The 25,280-nt window shown below is 41.6% G+C and overlaps 2 protein-coding genes across 3 annotated transcripts in view; both read left to right on the forward strand.

Annotated features, from left to right (window-relative positions):
- Nucleotides 1-10,826, forward strand: part of KNL1 (kinetochore scaffold 1) — a 28,406-nt gene extending 17,580 nt beyond the window's left edge. The window contains exons 14-26 of the mRNA XM_074842296.1: nucleotides 1,525-1,640; nucleotides 2,449-2,539; nucleotides 4,007-4,123; nucleotides 4,746-4,833; nucleotides 5,537-5,605; nucleotides 6,028-6,067; nucleotides 6,181-6,282; nucleotides 6,741-6,841; nucleotides 7,133-7,201; nucleotides 7,347-7,456; nucleotides 8,019-8,137; nucleotides 9,419-9,541; nucleotides 9,652-10,826. Coding sequence (XP_074698397.1) covers nucleotides 1,525-1,640; nucleotides 2,449-2,539; nucleotides 4,007-4,123; nucleotides 4,746-4,833; nucleotides 5,537-5,605; nucleotides 6,028-6,067; nucleotides 6,181-6,282; nucleotides 6,741-6,841; nucleotides 7,133-7,201; nucleotides 7,347-7,456; nucleotides 8,019-8,137; nucleotides 9,419-9,541; nucleotides 9,652-9,757 — 1,251 coding nt within the window. The 3' untranslated portion in view covers nucleotides 9,758-10,826. The remainder of the gene's footprint in view (nucleotides 1-1,524; nucleotides 1,641-2,448; nucleotides 2,540-4,006; nucleotides 4,124-4,745; nucleotides 4,834-5,536; nucleotides 5,606-6,027; nucleotides 6,068-6,180; nucleotides 6,283-6,740; nucleotides 6,842-7,132; nucleotides 7,202-7,346; nucleotides 7,457-8,018; nucleotides 8,138-9,418; nucleotides 9,542-9,651) is intronic.
- A 2,815-nt stretch (nucleotides 10,827-13,641) lies between these two features.
- RAD51 (RAD51 recombinase) lies at nucleotides 13,642-22,611 on the forward strand. 2 transcript variants are annotated; one of them, XM_074841811.1, is made up of 10 exons: nucleotides 13,642-14,224; nucleotides 15,091-15,202; nucleotides 15,675-15,812; nucleotides 16,872-16,989; nucleotides 17,547-17,638; nucleotides 18,518-18,612; nucleotides 20,136-20,249; nucleotides 21,050-21,179; nucleotides 21,420-21,541; nucleotides 21,844-22,611. In XM_074841811.1, the coding sequence occupies exons 1-10, from the start codon at nucleotides 13,974-13,976 to the stop codon at nucleotides 21,965-21,967; spliced, it is 1,296 nt and encodes a 431-aa protein (XP_074697912.1). In that variant the 5' UTR covers nucleotides 13,642-13,973; the 3' UTR covers nucleotides 21,968-22,611. The 2 variants fall into 2 exon arrangements, with proteins under 2 accessions (XP_074697912.1, XP_074697914.1); XM_074841813.1 differs by having other exon boundaries at nucleotides 14,220-14,279.
- Nucleotides 22,612-25,280: the final 2,669 nt, after the last annotated feature.

Consider the following 25,280-nt stretch of genomic DNA (forward strand, 5'->3'; position numbering starts at 1 on the left):
AAGTATGTGGGGATTTAGTTCAAATGCTTCCGTTTCCTGCTGCTTACTGCAGTTTCAACTGGCATGGTGAAGGATGCACTGGGGCAATGGAAAAGCCCTCCTGGAAAGTGGAAAACCTTAGCAGTGTCTGCATAATTTTGACACTGGCTTGGGAGTTTCTTCTATGCCAGTACTTATTCTAGAGTGCTGGAGAATTTTTCAGTAGTCTGTTCAGTGTTAAATAAGGTCTAATGAGATTTGATCTTCCTTCTTTCAAATGGGTGGCATGACACCTGTTTTGGTAGGAATTTTTAATGTGTAAGAGTGAAGTAGTTACTGTGTATGAAAAGGTGTGGTCAAGATCAGACTCTTCACATGGAAAGTGGTGTAGCTGTGAAAATTCTTTACTTGTGAAATTCATTCTAGTACTTTGGTTTAGTTGAAAAGCAGCTCCTGTATAACCAAGTCTTACTGCTGTAAGATGTCATGGTGTCAGGGCAAACGTGTCAGTAGAACAGTCACATTAGGAATTTAGACTTCTCAGAAATAAGGACTGCAGCTGTGGACCTTGTTTTGTTAGTCTGCAGAAAGTCAGTGCACACACCTGCTTTGATGTTTGGGACACACGTGGTGGTGTGGAGTTGTGCCTTTCTTCACTGCCTCATTGCTGACTGAATAAAATTTCTGTGTCAACTTACCAAGCGCAAGTAAAAAGTCTGTTTTAAAGTTCTTTAGAACTGTTATGACAAAAGAATGAAAACTGATTAAAAAGAATCATAACTAAGTTAATATAATTTGTATTGATTAAATTGCTTCTTTTATGACTTTTAAATCTTTTCCATTTTTATTTAAAATGCTGTACTATCTTAGTTACAGTTTAGTTTACACTTTCAGTTTGCAATTTTATTCATACTGAGCTGTCTCTAAATATTCATCAGGCTTGCAAAACTCTGCTACTATTCATTAGTGGCTGATCTCTGATAAAAACCAAACACCACCCCACCCACCACACCCCCCCAAAAGCCTCTGAAAGCTTTCTTCAAAGGGGTGGAATTAATGTCAATTATTTATGTGCTTCAATATACAGGTAGCTTGCTGAAATACCCCCATCATATTTATTTGATGTGCCTAAGCCATGTTGAAAACTGGGAACTTTGATTCTTAAACAAGCATAGCCGTCTTGGTTTATTCTAGAGCACTCTTGTTACCAGGATAACACACGCATGTTTTTCAAGTCTTCATCTGAAAGGAAGTTGACCTCTTTCAATTTTTATTTTTTTTTGTTGAGGTCTAGCGTGAAGGCGTATGTCTCAAAAGTGAGGAAACATGGGGCATAAAAGAGGAACGAGCAATCTAAGAGTATATGACTAACTTGTCTCAGAATGCAATAGGACAAGTCCAGAATGAAAACAATCATTTAAAAACAGTGAAGCTTCCAGGCCTTTTGCTGGTTTCTGTACATGAATTGATTAGAAGTTACTGTTTCTGAAAAATATCCATATTTTTTTCTTTTTCTTCACAATTTTTCCCTCCGTTTTTCCCCAGTGTGCAGCCAGTGCACCACCTACTCCAGAAGACCTCATGTACAGCCAATATATTTATCGTCCCAAGCTGCGTATTTATGAAGAAGATTGCCAGGCCCTTTCTCAGATGATAGAGGAGTAAGTGTTTTTTCAGTCACAGAATATATTAGTAATTTTATTTTTTCAGCTCTGGTTGCATGCAAAATGGCCTGAAGAAAGTTAATACATTACATATGGGAAAAATAAAAAATGATAGTTAACCTACATTATGCGGGTAGACAGTCTGTTAAAGATTTAGATTGGTCTGGGGCTAACTCTTGGGGAGGAGTTGTGGTTATGAAGATAATTAAAGTTTGGTTTTCCTCAAGTAATTTATCTTTTACTAATAGAGTGTTTCAGTTGCACATCAGAAGAGTTAGAGGAAAACTTTTTAAATTGTATCAAAAATGATCAAATATAGAAAGCGGCATTGTAACAGGTTACGATCTGTTGTTTGTTCCAATCTCTCAGGGTTTACTGGACTGAAATACAGTTCTCATGATTTATTTTCTGATCTGAAGGACGCTTCTGGTCTGATTCATTATGCCTTTTACAATTGGTGTGCAAAATCAAGTTTTATGATAAAATTCAAAATCAGTAGTAAGGTTTCCCAGCCTGATTGGCACCACTTCCCATTTCTTTGGCTCTCTAGCTGTCTGTCTCCTGTCCAGACCAGCCCTCAACAAAAAGACTATAGGAAATGAACTTTGGTTATGTGCTAGAGTGTAACAAGCATGGCCCCCGTTTCATCAAGGGTCTCTCCAAGATGTAAGACCCAACTAAATGGAAATGTAAATATTTTCATGTTTTAATTAGAAAGGGGGATGAACTGTATACACACCAATGTGCTGCTTTATGTGTTTGGTGCAGTTGCAACATTCTTTCAACTTTTTTTTCCACATTTCAGGTTAAAACCTTATGCAAATGTCCAGGATCAACTCCTGGTGAATGTGAATAAGAGTTTGTGGGAAGTAATGAGAACCTGCTCTGATGAAGAGGTAATACTGCATAAAGAGATACTGTTGTTTCTTATAATGAAGAAGTAAGGTTAATTTGTGTATTCAAATAAAACAAGAACCAAAATGGTCACAGAATAACAGGAGGCAGGTAGGTGATACAAGGCAAATTATTTTCTGAATGGAAAACTGCTATGAGAACTTTTGATATGTCAGCCAAATGCAAGGATATGTGCCCTTTAAAATGTATTAAAGGGAATATGTTGCTATAAAGCAGAAAAACTTGATAATTCAAGTTGATAATTCAGGTTAGTTGAGGGCAGAAAAGAAAAGAGAAACTTCAGATGGGCCTAAGCACACAGTGGAATTTTGGAAGAAAAAAATGAATGGCTCTTACTGTTAGAGACTCTGCTTCATTGGTGCATTAACTTACATGCTTATTTAGTTCAGAAAGAGGTGATGTTGCAAGACATATAATGAACAGAAAATGTGTCATTACACAAAAATAAAACTGCATACAGGAGTTGGAGTGCAACAATGGTGTCGGGAGCCCGAACAAAAGATGAGGCCAGAGGGTATTTAAAGGAGAATGCTAATGATAATGGGCACAAGAAAGCATGCCAAAGACATCTGCATTTAAAAACCAGAAGCATTATAAAAGTATCCCAGCCAGAATTGAGAAGGTAGATTGAAAGATTCTGTTTTCCTGGTTCTCATGCCAAGAATAAGGATCTATTCAATGAAAATAGTCAAAACTGATAAAAGACAGTCTTTTTCATAGTTCATCATTAGATTGATACAGGATATCACTGAGGCTAGGTTATTAACTAGATTCAGGTAGAATTATACTTACAAACAATGAAAGCACCTAGAACCCTTAGCTAAGAATAATAAATCTGAAAGTTTATTAAGCAAATCTCTACACACTACGATTAGAATGATACCACCTAGTGGAAACAAGCAGATGGCAAACATGGTAGGAAAAAGCTTTTTTAACATTCCTCTGCAGCTTCTGGATTGACAGCTGTCAGAGAAAACATTGAACTGCATAGTCTGTAGCTATGTTCATTAAAACAGGTTTTAAGTTGACTTGCTGTGGTTTGGGTTCTGCCTGGGCTTCCGTGAGCATTTCGGTTGGCCTCCCTAACCATAATGGGGCACGTGTTGTAAACACACCTTCAGACCCCGGGGATGAGCGACATCCGATCTGCTTAATGAAGGTGCTCTGGGTTTTGGTAAAAGCATCTCTTTGGCTATTTGTGCGGCTCCCTGTTTGAGTAAAGATCTTGTCAGATCTTTGCAACAAAAATCAGCTACTTTAGTAGGCGACTACTTGAATTAACAGGGACTGTCCAGTCTTGATTTAATTTGCAAGTGTTATGTAATACTGCTACTAGAGAAATGGGATATTGGGGGGAGCAGAGAAGGAACAGTCTAACAGGTCAATTGAACAATCTTTTGTTGCACGTTCCCATTTGCTTTCTCTTCTGCATTATCCATTCATTGCAGCTGAAGACCTTTGGAGCAGAGTTGAACAAAATGAAATCCTATTTCACCAAGGAGAGTAAAATCTTGGCTCACAATGAGAAAGTGACATTGTACAGCAAATTGCTGCAGAGCGCGCAGGTAACGTGCCACAAGGCTGCAGAGGTTTAGCTTTAAAAAAGGGAACTTCTACCACATTTTGTCTGTCTTTGACTGTCAAGTGTAGGAGCCTAATTATTATGTGTAAGCATGCATTCTCTTGAAAGTTTTGTTCATATAAATGTACTTCCCTTTTATTTATACACAAATATAAACCACATTGGGAGAGTGACTTTCTTGCACTTACACTGTAGGAAACTTCTGCCTAAGGGTTTTGGCAATTAAAGTAACAGGGTGAAAAATGGGAGTATTAAAGGAAATGCCATCAAATATTAGCTCTTTGTACTGCAGTAATGTCAGTATTAGTAACTAACAAGGAAATACAGAAGTAACACATTGTGATAGGTATCAGAAATTTGTCAATGTTAAAAGCTCTAGGAATTTATTTTCATGTCTTATCCCTTCATAAGAAAAGTCATTAGGAAGATACGTCATTAAGTATCTAGTACTTTCTTATGCATGGCTACTGCCTTAGTGTTTGTCAGTCTGCCTCTTCGTTCTAATGACAGATTCTTTAATTAGTTTCTTAGCAAGCAAAGATCCACGTGGTGGTCCCAGCTTTTTAAAAAATGTCATTGACTTGAGTACAATTTTCCCATCTTAGGAACAACATGGAAAGCTACAGTCACAAATGGAAGAGATGGATGAATTGCTGAAGGAGGCAGAGAGCTGTCTTGTTGCTCTGGAAGCAGGTATGTGTTTCCAAACCAGTGGCCAATATGCTGATTTCTCTATTTTTCTGCAGAGCTGCTGTTTAAATGGTCAGTTCAAGATTCTGTGTTTGGTGGTTGCTTTGAATTTTACAATTCCTTTCTTACAAGTATTTGCTAGGCCTAAATGCCTTCATTTGTGTCTGCAAACTTGGGGGAATCACACCTCGTGTGAAGACTAGGAGTACATCTGTGCTGAGGTACAGAACTAGAATTGTAGCCTATGAGCAGGTCAGCAAGCTGGCCAGGTCTGGTAGCGGTAACGGTCCGGCTGCTGGCAGCAAAACTTGCCAGCGATCCTGCAGGCAGGCACCGCTCAGCTTTGCACTCCGGGACGGATCAAAATGTGTTCAGCTGTGCTCACACAAGCTGCAGCCCGTCCTTGGCACTGCTGTGTAAGGGTGCTCTGTGTATTGGCACTTCTTTTCTTCTCACTGAGTTTTCTTCCAAAGCCTTAAGTAGAACTCAAATTGCACAGCAGCAGCTTTGAAACAATGCGATAAAAGGAGTTTTCCTTGTTATGTGTTCCTTTGTGAGGTTTTTGGTAGATACCCTTCCGGCTTTTTGTACGGTTTTCTTAATTAGCTTTGAAATACTAAGATTTATAGAACGCATAGCCAAATATAATGGAACCTACAAATTGAATCTGAGAGTTCTACAGAGTTCTGATACTTCTTTCCCATAGATTCTGACTGGGAAGAATCGGAAGCAGACTGCAGCGATGAAATGGCAGAAGGGAAGAACCTAGAGGAAGGTAATGAATGGTACCAGCTGCATGGCACTTCTTGGTTTGTTTTTTAAATTCTGGAGAGGGTGATTCTCAACCCCCACCCTGATATGTAACTCTGATATGGATGCAAACACTGCTGGTTTCTTTTCCCTATTGGATATAGCTAATTACACATATGTTCAAGTATGAAAATGACTGGTTTTCCCCTGGAAAAATTGAGTTTAGAGCTTGGTATGGTGTGACTTGAAGAGTGTGTGCTGGCTACCGTATTCAGCACTTTAATCGTTCAATAATTACTACCCTTTGTTGACTGCGTATCTGTATCCTGGTAGGAGTAGCAGCCATCAAGCGGAGACCTCTCATGTTGTTAAGAACAGTGACTGCACAGGAAGTTAGGGATTTCTTTGCTGCTCTTTTCTCTCATAGCTTTTTTCCCCTTCTCTTAGAATTGGAAAGCCTCAAAGCCCAAGAAGAGGCACTTCAAAGGTAAGATGCCAAAGAGGATCTAGACGGTAAATAACGTGTATATCCAGGTTTTAGAGGGTTGGTGGTTTTTTAACCAGTATGCTACACCTCACGTGGTTGGTTTGTCTCTGCAGAGAACTGTCAGATCTGGAGGCTCAGAATGAACAAATGCTTGTCCAGATGAACCAGCTAAAGGAAGAAGAAAAAAGCTGCCAGGAACTCGTGGAGAAATACGAGTAAGGAAAAGACCTTCAGGCTTTATTTTTATCAGCTAGTTCTGAGGCCTCATATCCATAAACAAATGTGTTTGGGTTTGGTTTTCCTTGTTATTTGATTTGGGAAATCTCTGGATGCCCATCTCCTCGCAGCCTGGGATAAGCAGGAAAGCCTCGGTGACCTTCCCTGTGCGATGCACTATTTTTCTGTTAACAACGTTGCAGTGATACTCTACATTCAGTCTTTCTATATCCAACTTTCCTCCAGTTCCAAAATGAACATTTATGTAAAATGAATGGTGGTATGCTTGCGTTCCCAACAGATTCTTACGTTCTGTTGGAAAGTGAAAATTTTGTTGGTATACTATGTGGTAATAGCTTCAACTGCACTTAATAACTCTGATCTTTGTCTCTCAGATAATTGTGTTGGTTGGTTGGTTGAAACTTAGGGTGATGGTGTTTTTTCCCTCCCGTTTTAGCTTCACTGAGTGGGAGATTACTGAATGGCGTGAACAGCAGGCAGTCTTTAATTTTCTTTATGATTCTATTGAACTCACAGTTGTGTTCGGACCCCCAATAGGTAAGTTGTGAAATTGGTTGGTTTCAGTTTTATGAATTTGAAAGGTTAAATAGTTACATAATAGAAACCTAAAGTTTCTACATTTGTGAAGATCTGCTAAAAGGAAATAGAAAATATATTACAGCAGAAGTGTGTAAGTCGTGAGGTGTTTCTGAATATGTTTGTCAGTGCTTTCTATGAAAAATCAGAGAAGTATGTGATGAATGGCTGTTTCTGAAGGAGAAGAGCTGTAACTCCAGAACTAAGTATGGAAATAACTATTGTTTGGGTTTTTTTTCTTTTCCTTCTCAGATGGTGATGTTTTTGGTGAAGATCCTTCCAGAAAGATAGTTAGCCTGAACTTTGAATCTCTCTTGGATGGTAAGATTTTTCAAGTAGCTTGAAAGTAGCTGCTCTGATAGTCTGCTCTTGAGAAGCCATCTGTAAATTTGTGGTTTATCTGCTAATGCATTACTATACGGCTTTTAAAAGATTTCTGGCAACGTGTTTTTCTTTTGCATTACAGAGGAAAAAGCTCCACCCTCCTCATGTTTAGTCCAAAGACTCATCTTCCAGTTTATTGAAAGTCAGGGATGCTGGCAGGAAAAGTGTCCCACACTGTACTACTTGCCCCAGGTAACGTTCCAGGAACGCCTATAAGACTCTGGAAAAACATTAAATCTTTTCTGTCACAGAGAATAGGGCTGATACTGAGAACAAAAGCACCTTAATGAATGCTTCAGCAATGCCAATCAAAATCTACTTCATGGGTATTCTGAGATGTACCTGTCCCGGAAGGCAAGAGTCCTAAAAGCTGTGGTTTCTTCCTTGTTTGCTGCATTAATGTCTGCCTGTCTTAGGGATTTCCTAAAATCCTTTTCTTTTCTGCGAGTAGAAATTAAAGAATTGAACTGAATGCCATTCTGCTTCCTAAAGAATTAATAATTTAAACTGCCAAGCCAGACTTTGTGTTCCTGCATGTCTGTGTGCCCTGTTGACAAAGCTGAAGGGAGAAACTTAGGGCAAAGAATATGTATTTGTTGTTATACTTGTACAATTTCATTTTCACATCCAAACTGAGATAGCAGTTAAACTACTTTCTTTTTTGCATACTTTCTAGGATAAACTGCATTTTCAAGTGTCGCATAGTTTACCAGCCTGAGTGCCAATGTGATTGCTTTTCTGATCGCCCACTTAGGTTCTTCATGACGTCTCTTTGGTGGTGAGTCGCTGCAGGATCTTAGGAGAGGAGATTGAATTTCTGGAGAGATGGGGTGGAAAATTTAATCTTCTGAAGACAGCTATCAGTGACACAAAGTGAGTAACTTCAGATGGAGTTTGCATCAGTCCTTCGAAGAGTGTTATTAAAATAGTGGTGTAAAATCTCAGTTTCAAGAAAACCAAATTGGAAGGATTTCAGTGTTTTGTTCCTGATTATCTAGAGACAATCTAATTTATTTTAATACAATTGGACTGTAATATTCAAATGCATGGAAATGACACTGTTCTTGGAGTCAGCCACTTCCTTACTATCATATAACCTCTCCTTCCTTGCCGCTTTCCTCTTTGACTTGACTCTCTCACTTAAAGCTTTAGGCCAGAGTGTAGCAATGCAAAGGAAAAAGAGCCGAGTTTACCTGTAGCTTAGTGCTTTGTTTCCTGTAATCTTCTATTTGCTTCAGTCAAGCAGAGTCAGTCGTTGAAGGATGAATGCACTTAAACTAAAGTTTTTCTTTAGTTTTCATTTTCTCATAGTACTTCCCAATTTTGTGGTGTGTCCCAGTGCAACAAGATAAATACTACTTCACCTTATCCTTAACTAAGACGTGCCCCATTAAGCCTGCTCTGCGTGCCTTGATGCTGTTCCCATTGGTTATTCTAATTGTGTAGCATCCTTTGCAAGAGTGGGGTTCTACTGCACACCAAAAATCCCATAAAAGCTGTATTTAGTTAAGTCACCAAAACAGATGCAAGGGCAGCCTGTGCTCAGGAAGTTGCAAATGGTGGGAGATTTATGTGGAAAAGACCTGTATTAGCTATCCCAAAGCATCTGCTTCCTGGGCATTGAGTCCTTGGTGATGGCCTTACCCATATTTACAATAAAATTCAACTCTGGCCTTCCTGCATGTTGTCACAGACAAGAGTACTGTGCTAGATACAAATCTGGCCTGATTTAAATAGGGTTGGATTCATGAAACAATCTTAGAATTATGGAATTTGGAGGAAAATCAGTCCTACTTAAAACTTCAGAAAACTTTAGCTACCTAGAAATATTTTATGTTAACTAGAAAACATGTTCTATTATTACTCTATATTGTCCCATAATTTTTGAAAGGTTCTGTGAATTATGTGTGTATTAACTTTTTCTGTGAGGGAAGTTGGGAGTTTGTATTCTAACTCAGTGTTAGAGTGCTGATAGTATTAGAGTGGAAAGGTTCTTTTAACCTTATTTATGATGTTACTGTTAGTCTATACTGGAACATTTTAGAAGTTACTGAGCTTGTTGCATCAGTTACAACATCTGGAACCTAATTCAAAGGCAGTAGCAGTACATTTGAATATTTTGTATTGATCTCTTTGTGTTTATTTCGCATACAGAGTGAAGCTTTTGTTCTCCGCTTCCACAGTTTTTGCAAAGTTTGAGGTGACCCTGTCTCTATCAGCCAACTACCCATCTGCTTCACTGCCTTTTACTGTCCAAAACCGAATTGGGAATATTGGGTGAGTTGAACAGAAAGAACCACTCCATTTGAGTTAAGATTTAAAGCTGGGGATAGGGAATTAAATGCTCCATATCCTCTCAAACACATGTGATAATTTATCTTTCCCAGGGAGGAGGAAGTTTCTGCTGTTCTCTCCAGTGTACCAGTTGGTTACCACTATCTGCGGAGAATAGTCAGCTTGATTCATCAGAATTTGCTCCAGGATCCCAGATGATTCTCTAGATCCTCATGCAGGACTGGTGAAGTCGGACTGGACACTCTTTGATTTTAGTCTTGTAAGAATTCGAGCCGTCTCTGACTAGAACAGCAGTGCTGTTAGCTGGTCAGCTCGTTAGTGACTGTGTCTAATAATTGCCTGATATCCAGGATGCTTGGTGTAGGCCACAAGTTTGTACAAAAACAGAGGTGTCTAAAGAGGAGAAGGAAGAATTTCTTTTGTCTTTTATAAATCCAGTCTGCCTTTTATCTTCTTTCAGTCACCGGTGGTCTTGGCCTCCTTGTATATATAGTCCTTCCTAGTATGGATATTCTTTTGACAGAGCATGTTAGTTTTGTTCTGGGTTGATTCACAGAGCTCTCGTATAAAGAAATGATGAATATTTTCCAAATTAACATGACTGGAATTTACTTTCACTATCATTAGTTCCCTACTGCGTACCATTTCACATATCATATCACATTTGATTTTTATCAGTTTCCTGGAACCCTTCCCAAAACACAGAAACTGTAGTCCTGCTTCCGATTAACCAAAAAACCTGTAGTAATTAACCAGGTCGCCAAAGTCAGAAATACTTTTGTCATGAAGACTTAAGATCCCTGTGCTTGGCAACAGACTCAGAGCCATCAGGTTCCCTCTGTGTGATCCTCTCCAGCTACAAGTTTGTTCTGAGATTCGGTGTCTGTCCAGCACCACCTGCCCCACGGTTCTGGGACCTTGTCAGAGTCTGTAATGCGTTAGAACTTTAGCAAGAAGACTGAGCCATTTAAATGTAGGAGGAATGGGTAATATCATTGGTGCAGTCTAGATTGCTTTTGTATATATTTTGTATATTATGTAGGTTGAGCTTTGGAACTGATCTAACCCCTACTGAGTGTATCGTGTAGAAGTGCCTCCTGTCTCTCAGCTGGCCATTCCGTAGGCAGATGCAAATTTTTGTATCTCTGTAAAATATGTTGAATTTAAAACTCATTTTCATGTGTTTAAGTACTTATATATTTTTGTCTTTTTACAAATTTTCCTTCTATTTGGAAGGTGGGAGTTCATTAAACATTTGAATTATTGCTCTTCCTTCTTCAAGTTGTGATTATTGGCGGCTCTATTTAAACTTGTGACTGAAAATTTGCCTACTGCCATTGAAATAACTTTGTTAGCTATTTGGGAGGACTTTTCATAATATGAACTTGTTTGTTGAATGGTTTTTTGCCTTGCATTTCCTAGTGTTAGCTTTCTGTGGCCTGGTTTTCACAGATTTTTTTTTTTTTTTTAATTAGGAAAATAGTGCCTAAGTTGCAAATGATTTGGGTATTATACCTGGAATTACTTTAAATTTCCTCAGGTTGTTTTATGAGCGTTATTAACCAGCGGAGGGTGCTGCAGCAGCACGCCATCAGCGTTATCCCGCTTGGGTGTTTGGTTTGTCTGGTTTAGTTTCCTTTCAGCACAGTTAGAAGCTGAAGAATCCGGTAACTATGAAGACTGAAGTGAGTTTTTGGTGGGGTTTATTATATGGCTCTAGATATTGACTCCAAGTAGCAGGTGAAACAAAACAAAACAAAGCCATGCATTTGCAGTAGAAAAAGGAGATTAGGCAGAAATTAAGCAGTTCCAGTTTTATATTTAATTTATATTTGTACTTCACAATCTTATTTAAACTCCTCTCAGGGCATTAGGACTTAAAGTTCGTAACATCTGTCATCTGTAGGACTTGATGTATTAATGTTAACGTCTTCACAGAGATAGCATGTTAACAAAAGCTATAGTATTTCGCAAGTCAACTTTTGATGAGAATGCCATTACTAAAGCTTTTCACACACGGTGCTTATCGTAACCATGGCTCAGTCATAAAGCTGGATGCATAATGTTAGAGAACTGTTATTTCCTTCAACAATCCACTGCGATTCATGGAGCAAAGCTCAGACCAGAGCTCAAGTTATGCCTGTACCACTTTTAAGGATGGGGGGAAAGGTAAGGGAGAAGAAATTAATTATGTTTAAGAATTAATTTACTTTACTAGGAAAAAATAAAATCTATAGATGATGATTCTTATTTCGTATTTGGTAATATAATACCAGCTGTGAAAGAAGGTGCACCCTTGTGTTTTCATACTAATACAGTTGGAATGTTGTTTTGACTATGGCTTTCTTTAATGATTAATTTATGAATATCAGTAATAGTGCACATTGTTTTATTGCATTTAATTTAAAGCACTTGTTCTTGTAAATTTGGAGATCATCCATGAGCGTTTATGCCCCAGCATAAGTGTGAATTCCAAAAGAATGTCAACCACATCCAAGTTCTAGTATGGGAAAGGAATCTTCTATGGCCTTTCAGTATTGTGAACTTAAGACTGATCTCTGTATATATAAATGCAAAGCCTCTTGTGATCTCTGTTTTGTTGTCTTAAATGCATATTAAAATCTTTAGCTCATCGGCAAAAGGTTAAATAATGAGAATGCAAATTATTGTGCAGTATTAGTAATACTCTGCTTCATGTGCCCAGACTTAGTCTTCACAGGAAACATTCCAAAATCTGGGCAGAAGATAAGAAACGCTAGTGGAGAACCTATCCATGTAAACATACAGCAATGCTGTGAGGAATGTCCAGAAGTAAAATGAGTGAGTGATCAGTTTTGCCATTTAGAGAAAGATGAAAGGACAGTCTAGCGCCAGGGGAGGTGTTTGCTGGCTCAGGAACTGGTTCTGGTATTGAATCAGCTTGTTTGCTGCAGCTCTCCGAGGCCGGAGCATCCACCATTTGCAAACCGGGTTTGTTAAAGGGCATCGTTGCTTCACGCTGTTAAAATCACTTAATGTTTCCAAACCTGAACTCTGCAAAATACCTCATAATTTCTCTCCTTACAGCTCTAGTGCTACTTCAGTTGCAGCAATGGAAGCTGCTAACACCAATGTGTTTGGTATCCCCGTGTTTCCAAGAGCTATGGGGGAAAAAAGACTTCAGAGTGGAAAATAATTTCTAAATAGGATATTTATACAAGATATGCCACTGAAGATATAGCAGGTAAATTCAAATTAACTGCTAGATATGGAAGATTTAGTTATATTTAACAGCTTACTTGTACACAAGCTCATTCTCACATATTTAATGCTAGGCTGATACCTCTTTAAAACCTTTATCTTTGCATGACACTCCTGAGAGCTTGCCAGCACTAAAACGGGTTTAATAAACATTTTAATGAAAAGCATAAAGACTCTGCAGATATTTCTAACAGGCCTGGCCCCCAGCTATTTTGATTATGATGCTTTGTCTAGTGTCAGAATAGTTTCTTGTCAGCGCCTGTGATAACGTGGTGCTGCTATGTTTTGTCCTAACGCTTGGAACCGGTAAAGCTGGGGGCAGGAAGAATTCCTTGTCAGTCGTGGTCAGCTGAAGAAATCAAAAGCGCTGGTGAAATGCAGATTTTCCCACTTAGCGTTCCCCTTGCTTGCCACACAAAAGTCCATCTCACCCAGTATTTTGCTTCCAAGGGTGACTGGGGGGGTAAAGCCCTGCAGAAACGTTTCCTACACCCGGAGGGGTGTCCCTGGGCTCTCCCTGCTCCTGGCTCCCCCCACTGCTATCCCATCAGTGCAGGCACTACATATAAAACGTTTTTGGTGTTTTAACAGATGCTTTTCTATATGGGAAGAGCTTTCACTGCTCAACCGAGCCTTTTCTGTAGCTAATTTATTTTTATAGAAAGGCAGGGGAAATAATGCAGCCACTGCTTCTTACCCCTGAAAAGTCTTGCGAGGGCAAAACATCCTTCTCCCCCCGGCCCCGTGTCTCGCTGGTCTGGCCTTTAATGCCAGCTGGGCTCGTCCCCCACGGTTACCCCCAAATTTCTTCATTTTTAAAAGCGAATGGAAAACTTTACTGGCAGATGCTGAGAATCAGAGGCTCCTGCTCTTGCTCGACAAGGCTTCGAGGCAAACGGCTTTCCTCAAATTCGTTAGATTGAGACTTAATTTGGACAAAGGCCGCGAGGGAAAGGGCATCCACCCTGGGGCTCTGACCTCTGCTGCAGGCCTGGCTGCACCTCCAGCCTCTCCTTCTCGGGTACTGGCATAAGCACAGGGGCACTTACTGCTCAGAATGTACTCGTGCTTTGGGGTCAGCTTCATCTGAATGAGCAGAGTCACAGGTTGGTGTTTATCTTAAAAAAAAAAAATAAAGGAGAAAAAGGGTGGCCCTGTCCCCCCGTGGGGCTCTATGCTTGATCTTTACGAGCGGATCTTCCTCCCTGCCCCGCTGCCGCTCACCGCGGTCTCATTTCACGCAGCTGCGCTTCCACCGCACAGGCGCGCTCTCGCGCGGGGAGAGGGGAGCGGCCCCTTTAAGGCGCCGCCGACCTTCCGCCGAGGGGTGGGGTTTCGGCGCGTGCGCGCGTCACGTGACGTGGTGGCGGGCTCTTCCGAACAGGCCCAGTCAGGGACGGGGCGGGGGAGCACTGCCGGAGGGAGGTTTGTGAGGGAAAATTTAAAAAAAAAAAAAAAAAAAAAAAAAAAATTAGGCAAGGTGAGAGTACCCGGTGTAGGAAAAAGCGCGACGCGGTGGGGAGCCGGTGAAGAGCGGGGCGAGCTGCGGGCGGCAGTTGGGAGGCTGCGGGCGAGCCGCGGCCTGCTCGGGGCGTTGGGCCGCGGGGGGGGCCGGGACCCCCGGGCTCCCTCTGGCACCGGCACCGCCGCGCCTGATCGCGGCCCTGTTACTGCAGGGCTCTGGGAGCGCTGGCAGTGCTGTCGGTGCCCGGCTCCTGCCGAGGCCCCGGGAAAAGAACCCTCGGGAGTGGGAATTTCCTGATTTCCTTCGGTTTCCCGCGGCCACTCGCGCCTCCCATCCCGCTCCGCTGCTCAGCGTTCGGGAGGGGGCCGCGGGGGGACTCTGAAGTCCCTTTCAGGCTTGCACGGGGTGGTTGTGAGGGCAGCCTCGGCACGGCCCGGCTGGAACATCAAGCGCCTGTTTCCAGTAATACATCTTGTGATGTGACCACATAACTTTTTTCTAAAGTGAGATACTGCTAATAGCAAATTAATTTAGTTATATGATGCCCCTAAATACTGCGGAGCTCTCTTTTAAGCCTCTTATTCCTTACCAGGTATCGTGAGAGTTGTTTGGGGTTTTTTGCTTTTAACGTTGAACACTACATAGGAAAGCACACAAAAGATAACTTCTCACAGCACTTGCATACCACGAGCTAAGAGATGTGAGAAGGGAGAGAACCATCGCATGCTACTTTGGATGATCTCTTAATATATTTTGAAACACTTTGCACATATATTTTGTTTGAATGGTGTACATTGCCTCACAGAGTTATTTGGTTTTCTTCTAGTGGGCTGTGCGGAGCCCCAGGTGCAATGGCCATGCAGGTGCAGCTGGAAGCAAATGCAGATACGTCAGCAGAGGAAGAGAGCTTTGGACCACAGCTCATATCCAGGTTAGAGGTAGGTAAGAGTTGGCTCTAGAGGATGTTTTCAAGCAATCTGCCAGTCCTTTTCCTTAAACGCAAGTTGTACCTGAAAATTGTGTTGCTAAATTCTTGTGTTCTGTCAGAAAAACCCAAAACAGAAAACCCACCATGTTAACAGTTATGTTTTATATTATGTTCCCTTGCGGCATACCCTCTCTTGACATGTACTGGTCACCTCCAGCATCTATTAAACCAAACAGAGAATGATATTTTCTGCCTGTTCTGTGCCACCTATACAGTCAATACTTATGCAAACACTACACTGCTAGAAGGATTTCATTTTTTATGGTTCTTTGTGTTTAAGTGAATAGGGAGGTAACACTCAGTGTGCTGATGTGGAATAACAGTTTGATCCAGATCTGCTGAAGCCAGTTGAAGGTATTCAGTGGAAGTTAGATAAAGGTATTTGCGTCTTAGCGTGTCCTTTTTTCTCCCCTTCGTTTCAGCAATGCGGTATAAATGCAAATGACGTGAAGAAATTGGAAGAAGCTGGATTTCACACAGTTGAGGCTGTTGCTTATGCACCAAAGAAGGAGCTACTAAATATTAAAGGCATCAGCGAAGCCAAAGCTGACAAAATCTTGGTAAGGGTGTAAAGAAAAGCTTTAACCCAAGGTATTCAAGAAGTTTTATTTCTACTGGCTTCAAATGTTCTGGTGCTTTTGAAAGGTCTCTGTTAATGATATACCATGAAGGGTAGTAAAGATGGTTAGAGGTATGACATGACTTTTGACAAGAAGAGACAAAAACCACTAGGACGAGCTTCAGGAAGTGAGGGAGGGACTATTAGAAAGGTCTCTAAAAATCGTGGAAGGTATGGAGTGTGTGCCTGAGGTGACTGTTATTTCTAGCTCAGTATTTCTCATGATAAGGCTTATGATAAGCCTAAAGCAAAGAAAGTACTTTTTCATACAGGTTGTAATTAAGTTATGGAACTCCAAGGCACAGTGGCCATCTGTAGCATAAATGGATTTAAAAGGGCTGAGTGCCGTGTTTGTAGGGTCGCTGTGGGCAGTTGTCAAGGCAGAGGATGCTGCGTTGTAGCGACGGACTGACCCGGTACAGCTCTTCTGTCAGGTTGTTCCTGAGTGTGTTACCTCTTACCCCGGACAGGTATTTGCTGGGAGACCTGGGCTTTGCTCTTGGGGACTGAGAGTGAAGCCTGAGCTGGAACCTCACAGCATCTTCTAGTCCAGAATGTGGAATTTCTGCCAAACTGGTTCATTTATCGAAATCTGACCTAGCCAGCATTTAACTGCAATACTTTTCTTCTTTTGCGTATTTATTCACTGTTAGGAAGACAGCATTCCTAACAGGCTGTATGTGCATCCCAAGTATTTCAAGGTTCACAGGGACTGACCTGAACTGAAAGGGGGGAAGGCAAAGGGTGGGGGGGGAGGCAAAGGGCGGGGGGAAGGATTTCGATAAAATACGCAAAATGGATGTTGAAGTTTTTTCTTTGATCACAATTTCAGTTCTTTTCAGAGATACCAGCTAATATATAGTCTATAAAATAAAATGTGTGCATCGAATTATATAAGTGCTTCTCCATTTCACAAAATAGAAAATTACAGTATTAATTACTAGAGGGGGTAAGTGAATGGGATGAACACTCTTCCACTGCTTAGTTTGGTTTTCTTTAGGCTGAAGCAGCTAAACTGGTTCCGATGGGTTTCACCACAGCAACGGAATTCCACCAGCGGAGGTCAGAGATCATCCAGATCACCACTGGGTCCAAAGAACTTGATAAACTTCTTCAAGGTAATAATTTTATTTCTCTTTATTGATCACCCTTCATTAACTGCTTTTTCTTCCTCTGAGCATGATCCTTGGACAAAAACACATAAGACACATAAGTTCTGGTTGAATGAAAAATCTCCTCAAGTACTGCTCTCTTGTATCACAATTAATTTTCTTTTAAAAGCTGTAGAAATAGCTTTAAAACCTTTTAGTCATATGCAATACCCAGAGCTGTTCATTTTGGATGTTTCTAGTTTATTCTAGTCTATGCCCTATTTGAAAAAAACAAAACCTGCCATTGTCTTCTCCCCATTCCTACTTGCGATCAAAAAATCAAAAGAAGTCATTTCAGCTTTTCAGCATCTTCAAAAATACACTTACCTAACCTTCTTATCTGCAACACGAGCAACCCTCAGTAGGAAAACCAGGTTTTCCAATTAGGGTTTTGAAACTTTTAACCAAAGTAAGTGCTTAACTGAGTCTCTGTGAATGTAATACTTTATGCGTGGTCTTTGGTTGAAGTCTGTGTCCTTTTTAAAATTATCTTTTCATTATTATTATTATTATTTTCCCTTCAGGAGGAATAGAAACAGGGTCCATAACAGAGTTGTTTGGGGAGTTTCGTACGGGAAAAACACAGTTGTGTCATACCCTGGCAGTAACCTGTCAAGTGAGTAGTTCACTTTATTAAAAACAAGTATTCAGACAACACAGCTTTTGGATATTTGCTAATTTGTGCACTTTTCTCAGCCAATACAAATGTGATGCATATAAACAGCTGCAAAGAACACGAGTATCTGGAGCACCCTTGGCTGTCCTTGCAGCTTTCGAGGATCTTTTGTTTCGTGCTTACTCTGCCTACTAGGATTGCTTTAGCGGCAATTAAGTTTGTCCTGTTTTTTGCCTGTATTTGACATGGTTGGTAGCTTTTTTTTTTTTTTTCTCCTCAGTGTTCTGACAACAAAAATTAACACATATTAGCCTCGTAGCATAGTTCTAGGTTTTAAATGCAGAGAAGTGTTTGATCTCTCTTCAGGTATTGTAGATTGCAGAGAACCTTCCTCATCATCAAGAGTGTTGAAAAGAGAGAAGAAACTGTTGGGTTCGATGACTTTCTTTGACTAGCTGCTTTTTTTCCCTAACATATCCTAAGCTTACTTCTCTCTACTTTTGTAAAAGCCTTCAGCTGGCTCTTGCTATCACACAGTAGATCAGTTTGGAGGAACCCTTTTTTTGTAATCTTAGTTTAATAGTGTTTATTACTTTCTAGAAGTTGCTATTTCATAAAATATTAGAGGCTTTGGGCTTCATCTGATCATTTAGTTAACAGCCTTATGCACCTAAACTTACTAGCTCAAAATTAAGCACCTGTCCTCTTAATGTCGGTATCAGAGGTTGAACACCGGAATCTTTCCTCTCATTTTTCCCAGATAAATGTGACTTTAATCATGACAGCTTGGTTTTTTATTGGTATGTTGAGGGCATGAGGCAATAACTGGATTATTTGTTGATATTTTATTTCGTGTTTGTTCATTTGCTTTTCCTTTAGCTTCCCATTGACCGAGGTGGTGGTGAAGGAAAAGCCATGTATATTGACACAGAAGGGACCTTCCGTCCAGAACGGCTTCTCGCAGTGGCAGAAAGGTCTGGACTTGGGTCTAGAAGTGAACTGGCATTAGTTGAGGGAAGGAATACGTTTACTCATGGGACAACTTAGTAAGGCTGACTCTGTAAATCAGCCCGTCTGCTTAAATTTGTGGGACTTGCAGTAAGAACTGCCCCTAAAAAACCAACCAAACAAAAGCCTTTCTGCATGTTAAACCACTTTATTAGCTGTATTTTATAAACAGTTTCTAGTTTTACTTAGTTGTGACAGCAGCTAACATCCTTGTCCCCTGGAATATGATGTCTTCACTTCTTACTAGTGTCTCCTTCAAATGCAGTTTTACTGTTCGTGAAATACATTCAAGGTTTTTCTTAAATTCTGCCAATAGCATTATCTTGAAACAGAGATTCTTTTGTAAAAATGTTATTGCAATAGAAGCTGGAAAATTTTTGTTAGGAGATATGAGAGCATCCACTGACCAGTTGAAAAGCTGTTTTCTCATCTCCTGCCTCTATCTCAGAATGTTCTGACATGTCTTTTATACCAGCTGGAAAGTAAAACTTTTTTACCCAAATAAAAATTCTGCTGTCTTCACAGAGATTAAAAGCCTGAAATACTGGTTCTGTATGTTAGAACAAGTTGCTACTTCTGCTCTTGCAATTCTTTAGACTTTCTCAAAATTAAAACTGCTTCTATGGGGCTTAATTCTCTGTGATCGTTGTTTCAGTTAAACGTCAAAGTATATAAGCAGTTTTAGTGAACGTGGGTTGAATTATTTCTTTATCTGGCAGTGCTTAACAATTGCTGAAATTGTGTCAGCTTGAACAGAAAAGTAGGCCAGCACTTTGGGAAGGGCTGTGACGTGTGTCGTACCTGATGGAGACAGGGGAGGAGTTTTAAGGATGCAGAATGCAGCTGAGTAGCCCGCTGCAGCGGGGTCGGACCAGCTGATCCACAGAGATCCCTTCGGCTTCAGAGAGTCTGGAATGTGGTGAAATATGCTGTCGTGTGAAATGAAAAATGAGAACAAATTATGTATGTTCTCTCTCATTGGAAAAAATATTGCTTCATTTCAGATCCAAGGAGGATAAACAGCTGGTTCTCCAAATTCTGAGGCATTTCTCAAGGTGCCATATAAATAATTTAAGTGCAAGAGGTTGAATGGAACTGTCTGTTATTCTGGTAGTAAAGCACTGACAGAGGTATTGCAGGCAGAAGGCTGTTTATCACTGGTTTTTATTAGCAATATACTGCTTTCAGAGTATTCTCTTCCAGAATGGTGGCTTTCCTTGCCTGTGCTTTTATTTTGAGGGAGATGTCTGGTGTTCTACTTTAAAGTTGTTCCTAGGCAGGGAAATATTCTTTAAAAATGGTTTCCAGTCATTCTGTTCTCTTTTCATCACCAAGCTGTGATGTGTTTTTTGCTGTCTGTTTTTATCTCTGAGACTCTCCCAGGAATGTGAGGTTTTATTCTAGTCTTTAGGTAAACCTGCTAGGTAACTCCTGTCGATGAAGCTGTTGCTTAATTTTATGATTTTTTTTTTTTCACTGATTTCTCCAGGTACGGCTTGTCTGGCAGTGATGTCCTGGATAACGTGGCATACGCTCGAGGCTTTAACACAGATCACCAGACCCAGCTCCTGTATCAGGCCTCTGCTATGATGGCTGAGTCACGGTAATGGGGCCGATTGAGACGGGGGGATTGTTGTGCTGGCACAGAACCATGTCAGAAAGCTGCCTGTGGGTGATGAGCAAGTGAAGGAGAAGTATAGATGATGTAACTGTTACCTTTTTTGTAATAGACTGGCTTTCTTCAGCGCTTAGCTCCATTGGGTCAGGTTTTGTTGCTCTTGAATTGGTTTATGCTTTGGCATATCCGAGTGTGAATCTCGGCGTAGCAGCCCTGAGCATCAGTTAATCCTCTTGCTGCTGGAATGTTGGACGGCAGCGACTGGCTTGGATGGTGGCAACTGATGTTACTTCACAAAGAGCAAGTGCCAGCCTGAGGAGCAGTTCTAAAGATCAGTTTATAATTGCTTTCAGAAATGGAGTGTTGCTTCAGGGCTTGCCAAGCACCGGAGGAACCTGTGCAGACAGTTTTAGTTTGAAACTAGGATTTACAGCCCCTGCAGAGGGAAGGAGGTGGTGGTGTGAGGTGTGTAGGAGCCTGGCCACAGAATGTCTGTGGTGTCAAAACGTGAAATTCTGGGCTAGTTTCTAAGAGTACTATAAATCTAATTTTTTAATCGTGCAGCAACTTTCTTTGGCTTTACTGGGTTTTATTTCGTAGTTAGTAATCTGAACATTACAGATCAAGTCAGTGTTGTTAAAAATCATAATTTTGTTAACTGGCAGGTTGGGGGAGCTTACATCCACATCTGTGTGCAGTCTCAGTTTGCTGGGCACTGGCACGCTCCAGCGGAGGCTTATTGGTGCCTGGAAATGTTGGTGAGACCCTTGTGCTTCTCCTCCCAGATACGCGCTGCTGATAGTGGACAGTGCCACGGCCCTTTATCGGACAGATTACTCGGGACGAGGAGAGCTCTCGGCGAGACAGATGCACCTGGCCAGGTTCCTGCGTATGCTGCTTCGACTTGCCGATGAGGTGAACTATGGGCTTTGTTTAAGGATGGGTGATTCCTTTTCTTTCTCTTGTAAAGCTCAGCAATTCTGTACAAATGCCTTTCTGCCCACTCAGTGTCTGCTTCCATTTTGTTTTGTGAGGCATGGTACAGTGGTCATGGGCAGCAGAAGTGCGTGTGTGTCGCTTTTTTTTTTTCCTTTTTCCTCCGTTCAGATCGTGGACAATAAATTGATTTTTGACTTGTTGCTTTTCTCCTTACAGTTTGGTGTGGCAGTTGTGATCACTAACCAAGTGGTAGCACAAGTAGATGGAGCAGCCATGTTTGCTGCAGATCCCAAAAAACCTATTGGGGGAAATATCATAGCGCATGCTTCCACCACGAGGTGAGAGCGCGGACTGGTGTTCTGGTAGCCTTGCTTTGGAGGATATTGTGAAACTAGCTAAGTACCTCTAAATTCTGGGTTTCTACATGGTCTGGCAATGGCAAGTCCAGCTTCTTAACAGTTAGGTGCCATTCTGAGCACACGCTGATCTGCAGAAAAACGAACACAACCTTTTCAGAAGTTCTTGCAGCTCGGCAGCATGCTGTATCCACATGCTAACATAATGTTTTAATGATTATGATAATGATTTACTGAAAACAGGCTATATGCCCTTACCTGTTGTGTTTCCTTCTCCCTCTTAGACTGTATCTGCGGAAAGGCCGAGGTGAAACCAGAATATGTAAAATCTATGACTCTCCTTGCCTTCCTGAGGCTGAAGCAATGTTTGCTATTAATGCTGACGGAGTGGGAGATGCTAAGGACTGAGGACTCCATTTCATTTCCCGCGTACCCCAAGATAGCTGTCGGTAAAAGGCTCCTTTTTTTGTGGCACCTTACAGATGCTTTCCCGGCGCAGCTGCTGTTGGGATGCTGGCAGAGGAATCTGTTATTTCAGCGTTCGAGTCTCTCGGGTGAATACACTCCAAGGCACATCTGGGGGTGTTGCTGGGAAGAGAGCTGCCCTTTAGGCTTTGGTCACGTCTTAGGTTAACGTGGTGTCTTGAGAACGTTTTTGGGGGACCACAGCCTTTGTATTTTCCTCAGGGCTGTTGCTCCAGCTGGGTTCTACCGCTGGACACAGCGCAGTAGAATCTGGGAGCATGTGGCCATAGTTCATAACTCAGTGAATTTGATGTAGCACTGATGGGTTTGTCAAATAAGAAAAGTGGTGAGTTAAATACTTAATGGATTGCTTTAATTATAAAATAAAACAGAATGGTATTCCACAATAAGAATTTGAGGATATTGCTGGGATTGATGATCAATCCATATTCTTTATGCTAATTTTGTTTTGGATGCTGCAACATGCTGGTTTTTGGGAACTGTTAATTTACATTTAAATTACATTTTTTGTATTTCATTAATTCTCTGTGGAAATCTGCTTTTAATAAAAAGAACCATGAAAATGTTGGCGGCATTACAGGTTTCTGGGATTCAGCCAGGTGTTAATTCAGACTGAGGCATTTTTTCATCTGCAGGTAGGAAGAAGATGCCTAAATCTTCAGTGAGTCTCAGCCTGGATCATTTTTTTTCTCCTGTTGCTAACAGAATGCATCATCTTGATTTGAGGTGTGTGGTGCAACTGTGCTCTCAGTGCCCTGTAGATGTCTGTTAAGAGTTTTTGAGGTTAAAAAAGTTCTATATTATGCAGTTTTTTAATATAATAATGCTATTGCGAACTACTCTAAACTCAAAGAGAATAATATAGTGGTGGTTGGCAGCAAAAAATATTTTCCTCCTTTTTCTCTGGCACATTTTGTCTGGGGCAAATAGTGAAGAATACATACAGTGGGATCCAACTCTCTCTTACAGGCTAGCAGGTGTAGGCTACATTTTTTCAGGTACTTTTAAATACTCGTGCTGTATTGACATCTCCATCTGATGAGGGCAAGCTGTCTGCTGGCTCCTTTGTAGCTGAATCCTTTGGTTCTTAAACTCGGCGTGGCCACCAAGCCGCTGCTCGTTCAGGTGTGTACAACAGGCCCTTGCTGCCACCAGTGCCTGCAGCTGCGCTTTGGGAGCCAAAACTTGTATAAAAATGTTAACTAGGGGATTAAATTGGGGTTGAACTCATCAGTGAAAGAGCTGAGGTGTTCAGTTTTTTCATGACAGGAGCTTGGCACGCGCTTGCTACTCGCAGTAGGTGGAGGTGGCACAAGGGCCTGTGACTGCTGCTGTCTGAGTCAGAAAAGTCCAGATGTCCCAGAAGTTCTGGTTTTGAGGGTCCAGACCTAAAGTTGGTGACTTGGTTCAGGTGCATGAGGGGAAAACCACTGGGCCAGTGGGGACTGGAGGGGGATTTCTTTCAGAATTCTTGACCAAGAGAAGCCCAGGAGGGGCTGGGAAAAGTGGCTGAGGAGTAGGAGCAAGCAAAGGGAGGAAAAACAGGTCGGACAAATGGGAGGAGGGGGCCGGGGGCCTCGCTGGGCAGAGGGGCTGCAGGAAGAAGCATGAGATGAGATGAGGTGATGTAGAAAACTGGGGGAAGGGAGCAGGTCAGGAAGCGGCTGGGCTGGAGCCTGGGGAAGGCAGTTGAGGGGGTGCACCCCTCTGCCCTCCCTCTCATGTAGCCGTGTGCCACGCTTTTCCAGCTGCCTCCCATGTAAAATAGAACATGAAAACCTCATTTCAAATTGCAGATGGGGTTTAAACGGTCTAAAGACGAACTTTTAACATGCTTAAATATTCCACGAGGGCCTGAAGGCTAAAAGCAGCGCTTTCCCCTGTGCAGTCCCTCTGCTCAGTGGCTTTGAGGGTCAGGAGTGGGGGATGCGGAGTGCTCCTGGCCAGGAGAGCAACACCTGCTGCTTGAATTGTGCTTCTGAGCGCTTCTCCGAACTTTTACAAACGCGATGGGTTATTTCACATGAAGGTTTGAAAGCAGCAGCTTCCAGCTTTGGTGTCATTCCCACCAACCCTGTGGGGAGCGTTGGGTTGGTTTTTAAGCCCCTCTTTGTAAACACACACATATTGTGGTATTTAGGTATAAATGGTGCTTCAGAACAGTTTAGTTTATTGCATTTGGCGGCACTGAAATTTAAAATGTCATGTTTATTTTCTGCTCTGTTGCTTCCCTTCAGTGTCCTTCATGGAGAGGGGTTGTGCCATGCCTGTATCATAGTTCTCTGCTGTTTGTATCTTAGAATTATACAGCATTAACGTACAATCTAATAGAAATTTCTTTTTCTCCTTTTCAAAGTCTACTTGGGTCTTTGAACAACTAAAACTGACATCTGAAGTCCTCTCTGTTCATGTAGTGCTCGGCATGGAAACCAATTTTTCTAATAGCCTGCAAGTGCTTCTCTTAGCTGAAGGGTTTGTAACTTTGATTGGGAGAGCAACGGTGAAGAAACTAGGAAATAGGTGTTCGTATGCAGCTTAGGCTCTGAGCTGGGGGTGGATTTGGGGGGTTTGTTTTGTTTCTTTTAAACACAAGAACCTTTTTCGAAAGATCTTTCTCAAGTCATCTTAGGATGTCCCTGGAGCAGCTGCCCATGCAAGTGTTTCCATAGAGGGCTTAAGTTGCTTATGACACAGTGCTCTGAAACACTAATTAAATAAGTTTATTGTCAACACTGCTTTAACCTCAAGGAGGTATAATTAATATTCCTTTAGTAAACATTTTTCCTGCTCTTTCCTTGAAATACTTCTCTCAGTGTTTCCCCAGAAGTTCCTCTCAAGGCAGTGGAATATGATTAGAAATCACACTCACTCTTAAAGTGTTTGTGTGGGGGGGTGGGTGCGATCGTCTGGCTGGTGTTCATCCAGCCACGCTTTGCTACATTTGAACCCGTGTCTAGAGGTGAGGAGGGAATTCCAACCGCACTGAAATGTGCACAGAAATACCTGCGTTGCTCTGAACGCCCTTATTAGAGCACGATGGGGAGCGGTGCCATTAATTAAATGGACACAGAGCCTGCAGCGTTTTGTTTCTACGTTTCCCTCGAGAGCTGCGCTGGTCTGGGAGCTGGAATTTCCAGGAGGGTTGGCGCTGCCGTTGGCTGCTCAACTTGCACCTCGCACACCAAATCCCCTCGTCGTACCACTGCGAAGCGCGGAGGCCGAGGGAGCGAGGCGA

Source organism: Strix aluco, chromosome 16 (assembly GCF_031877795.1).
Source record: "Strix aluco isolate bStrAlu1 chromosome 16, bStrAlu1.hap1, whole genome shotgun sequence".
Lineage (NCBI taxonomy): Eukaryota > Metazoa > Chordata > Aves > Strigiformes > Strigidae > Strix > Strix aluco.

Excerpts from the sequence above, each read along its gene's own strand:
- RAD51 (XM_074841811.1), top strand. The coding sequence starts at position 13,974 with ATGCTTGATCTTTACGAGCGGATCTTCCTCCCTGCCCCGCTGCCGCTC. Across the intron at positions 15,203-15,674 it reads AGCTCATATCCAGGTTAGAG|CAATGCGGTATAAATGCAAA; the intron begins GTAGGTAAGAGT and ends CCTTCGTTTCAG. Across the intron at positions 21,542-21,843 it reads GCGCATGCTTCCACCACGAG|ACTGTATCTGCGGAAAGGCC; the intron begins GTGAGAGCGCGG and ends TCTCCCTCTTAG.